This window comes from Zea mays, chromosome 8, assembly GCF_902167145.1.
Source record: "Zea mays cultivar B73 chromosome 8, Zm-B73-REFERENCE-NAM-5.0, whole genome shotgun sequence".
Lineage (NCBI taxonomy): Eukaryota > Viridiplantae > Streptophyta > Magnoliopsida > Poales > Poaceae > Zea > Zea mays.
Genome location: NC_050103.1, coordinates 174,513,629 through 174,517,841, shown reverse-complemented (window position 1 = coordinate 174,517,841; position 4,213 = coordinate 174,513,629). Strand labels below are relative to the sequence as shown.

The 4,213-nt window shown below is 45.4% G+C and overlaps 1 protein-coding gene across 1 annotated transcript; it reads left to right on the top strand.

Annotated features, from left to right (window-relative positions):
* The first annotated feature begins 658 nt into the window (after nt 1-658).
* Nucleotides 659-1,697, top strand: LOC100274367 (uncharacterized). Its single transcript, NM_001148727.1, has one exon. It carries the CDS (start codon nt 734-736, stop codon nt 1,409-1,411), a length of 678 nt encoding a protein of 225 aa, NP_001142199.1. The 5' UTR covers nt 659-733; the 3' UTR covers nt 1,412-1,697.
* The last annotated feature ends 2,516 nt before the right edge of the window (nt 1,698-4,213 follow it).

Below are 4,213 nucleotides of genomic sequence, written 5' to 3'. Positions count from 1 at the left end.
TTCCTACTCGTCGATATTTACAACTTGAGAACATATCCGGCGCATATGAAAATTTGGTGTACATGATACATCTGGAGTGGTGGAGTGTAGCGATGGAAGACATTATTTATAAAATATAACAAGCAACAAGAGATGATAGATCTAAAATGAATGGTGATGATTTAATATGTGCAACATATACACTAATCTTTCATATACATAAGATATGTTCTTTGAGTTCGTTTGGATAATTAAAAAAACAAAATATACAATATAACTATTTTAAGCATAATTTTAGATAGTAAAATGGTTTCGAATAAAAAGTTATCGATTAAAAGTTGTAGGTCTCACTAAAATCAATAACTCCAGTTAGGTTATTTTTCTATATGGGTTCATTCAAATAATTTAAAGATTTTGCAGTAGTCGCTGTTTGCACATTTTCCACAGTTTTCTGAAGAGAGATCCTAGAGGCTTCACCGAAATTGTGCTCCAAAGACTCGAAGGTCAGAGCTGAAAGGCAATCATCAAAGACTCGAAGTTTGCCGAGCTTGTGCTCCAAGCAGAGACCTTTGGAGCAAAGCGCGCCACGATGCACAGACAACCTCGTCCACACACAAAGTCTCTTCTGCCGCTTCATAAATCCCACGCTCGGCTCTTGTTGTCAGGCAAAGCGCCACTACTCACAGACAGTCACAGACACATCCAACGAGCCCGACCGCCAGAGCTCGCCGCCGTCCTCCGCAGACAATCCACCATGGCGATGGTGCTGGGGATGGTGCTGGGGAAGATCCCGGTGGAGACGCCCAAGCACGAGGTCCTCCACACCGGCGCCGGCTACGAGATCCGCAAGTACCCGCCCAGCATCGCCGCGGAGTTGACCTACGATCCCAAGGAGATGAGAGGAGACCCTGATGGCGGGTTCACCGTCCTCGCCAACTACATCGGGGTCCTCGGAAAGCCGCAGAACACCAAGCCCGAGAAGATCGCCATGACGGCTCCCGTCATCACCACCGGCAGCGGCAGCGGCGGCGACGGCGAGAAGATCGCCATGACGGCCCCCGTCATCACCACCGGCGGCGGCGAGCCCGAGCCCATCGCGATGACCGCGCCGGTGATTACGGACGACCAGCAGGCGCCGGGCAAGGTGACAATGCAGTTCCTGCTGCCGTCCAAGTACACCAGGGTGGAGGAGGCGCCGCGGCCGACGGACGAGCGGGTGGTGATCCGCGAGGTGCCGGAGAGGAAGTTCGGCGTGGCGAGGTTCAGCGGGGTGGCCACGGACAGGACGGTGAGGGAGAAGGCGAAGGGACTTAAGGCCGCCCTGGAGAAGGACGGGTACACCATCAAGGTCCCGTTCGTGCTGGCGCGGTACAACCCGTCGTTCACGCTCCCGCCGCTGCGCACCAACGAGGTCATGTTCCCCGTCGAGTGATCCGGCAAGGCGCCGGCCACCGCCCAGCTACCGGCCGCGGTTCTTCTGTGAAATGACGGCTTGAGGTTCAGGAGGAACTGTGTTTGTATTTTGTATCTGTATTTCTCTTGAAGTTGTTGTAGAATATGCTTTATGCAACGAGTTATGGATAAATTTTACTACTCTTCGATCAATGAAGAACTAAACCCTGGTGTGGATCCGTATTTCAGACAGTTTTTAGTTATAAGGTATAAAGCAATTTACATTTATATTATAAAGTACTATCTCGGACTCTCAGTTATTGAATATTTACGCTTGCTAGTTTATCTTTAAACTAAATCACGATAAATAAAAAGCGGAGGAAACCTGTTTGTTCATGAACTTAAATCAACGAGACCCTGGTTCGAACTCGAACGTCGAAGCCCTTGAGCTCGTCCACGATCCTCTGGTCGGAAAAGTCAGAGTAGTTGTGATAGGACCACTAAAATCCCTCAAACTGCTAGGTTTCAGGTCAAAACATTTACTTATTTATTCGTACTAATATAAACAAATATAATATAAATATAATTAGCATTACATCGAACAGAAAAATAAACTGTAGAAGATAATTCTACGTCGAGACAAATCTATAGGTTCGAGAACCAGTACTATAATTAAAGTTTAAACGTAAAAATTATAGATAAAACAATATTTTAGATTAATTTAATATTAAAATATCAGTTCCAGGGTCTGCTTTACTGAATCTGTGATTTAAATGAAATTTTTATTAAGAGTACAGGTTCTGGGGTAAGAATGTCACCCCTGGCCCTGGGAGGTGGATTCTAATTCTAAAGCTCTCAGGACTGTTCTGCAAAGTTTCAGGACATAATTTAAATGGTTTACTAATGTCACCAAACCGTGGGTTCATTACACAGAACGCCGAGGGATCTTTAACAAAAGGACCACGACTAAACTGCACGGATCAGCTAGAGCCACGTGACGTTGATCCTACGGCTTGGATCGGTTGGCCGAAGCGATACGTTGGATTTAATCCAGATCGTGCGATCACAAATCTTCGGTTGAGATTTAAATAATTGAAATGGTGGATTGAAGGGAATTGAATCGGTTTCAATCCCTAGTAAATTAAAATCCCTCATATCAATCCTCTCCAATTCATATGAAACGAAAATAACTGATCTAATCTGGATCGTTCCTCGCGATCTACGACACGTAGCGCATCTTCATCCTCTTGGTTGCTAACCTCGGCGACGCTCGCTAACCACCACAGTGGTGCCATAGTGGACCTGCATGATTAGTTATTCTAGTGAGAGAGCTTGAGCACCGCATGCTTCTACACATAGAGAATGATGAGGCGAAGTTTTGGAGGGGATTCTCACCACAACCGATGTCATGAGAACTCCCAACCACGACGTAGGGCGGAAGCACGGTGTTTCGTGACTAGGGATGGTTGTGAGCTATAAATTTTATACTATAAATTTTAAGAATCGAATTGATCGGACTCTATTCTATTCATTTTTGAACTCATTATTTAAGAACTCAATTTTTTGGATGATACATTACCACCCCTATTTGTGACTCTGGTGACGACTCTTCTCGCTCTCCGACCACTCCTCCCGCGCGTGGACCTTCTCTCCCTCTCGTTCGGCACTCGGTTCACGGTGGCACTCTCAACTCCTCGGTTCATTGCGATGTTTGGCTCCTCGGCGTTGGCACAAGATGGATAAGGAGGGGGTGCTCGGGTTATATAGTGTTGGGGACTTGTTCTCAAATGCTATGAATTAAGAACAAGGCAACATAAAATGTTAAATGTCAACGTCCTTCGTCCATGAAACATTATTCCCTTGAGGATAATGGATCTTGGACGAAGGCTGATAAGAGCATAATTACGAAGCTTAAATCTTCGTAATAAAATTTCAGTAAAAATTATAAGATAACATAAAACAAAAGGTATAAAAGGGATAAATACACCATAGACGAATTACATTGTATCTACTTAATATATTGAATCATTGAATATAATAATACCTTTGCCTTGGCAAAAGGTTGGATTCCGGAAGATGCGATTGCAATTACTCGAATGCGTGAACAGTAACAGAATACTGTTCACTATTTATAAGCACAGGACGCAGCCTGTGAGGAATTACAAGTATGCCCCTTATAAAAGCTTACAACATTGACTCAGACCTTTATGGACTAAAAGGTCATTCTATCTTTAAGTCGGTTTGTAATACCGAAGCTTCACGAAGAGGAACCTTCGGCTATCTTATACAAACAGCTTCAGCCGAGGACCACTTCTTTCTATAAGACCTTCGGCGACGAAGCATAGACCCAACATTAGCCCCTTTCGCGGTGCTAGATCGTTTTTCGTAACGAGCTTGATCCGTGAAAAAAGTCTCTTAAGCTTCGGAGCGCCGAAGGTCTAAAAACACCTTCCCTGAGCTCGTTGTCGAGAAACGATTCAATCTCCCAGCGTGTAGCGGCCCCACCTTGCAGAGTTACTGTTCGGTCTCTGCGGTCCACCATGCAGCGAGTGCGAGCGGGTGTCCGCCTGGTGTAAAAATTCTGGCGCTTCGCCTTCTTACCTGCAGCACTATATAAACAGACGAGTAGGTGTGAAGTTACCACAGCATTCATTGCTATTTGCACTGTTTTGCTGCCAAAATTTTTAACCGTCGCCGAAGCTTGTTTGTCGGAATCGAACGAAGCTCCAGCTTGAAGCCTGCTTCGGAGGAAGAAAGTATTAAAGTTTCACAAGTTCATAGTTAAATGGCCAGAGTCCGTTCTACCGCCAGGGTTGAGCGTGAGGGGGACGAAACTGAAGCT

Coding starts and splice junctions, on each gene's coding strand:
- LOC100274367 (NM_001148727.1), top strand. CDS start 734: ATGGCGATGGTGCTGGGGATGGTGCTGGGGAAGATCCCGGTGGAGACG.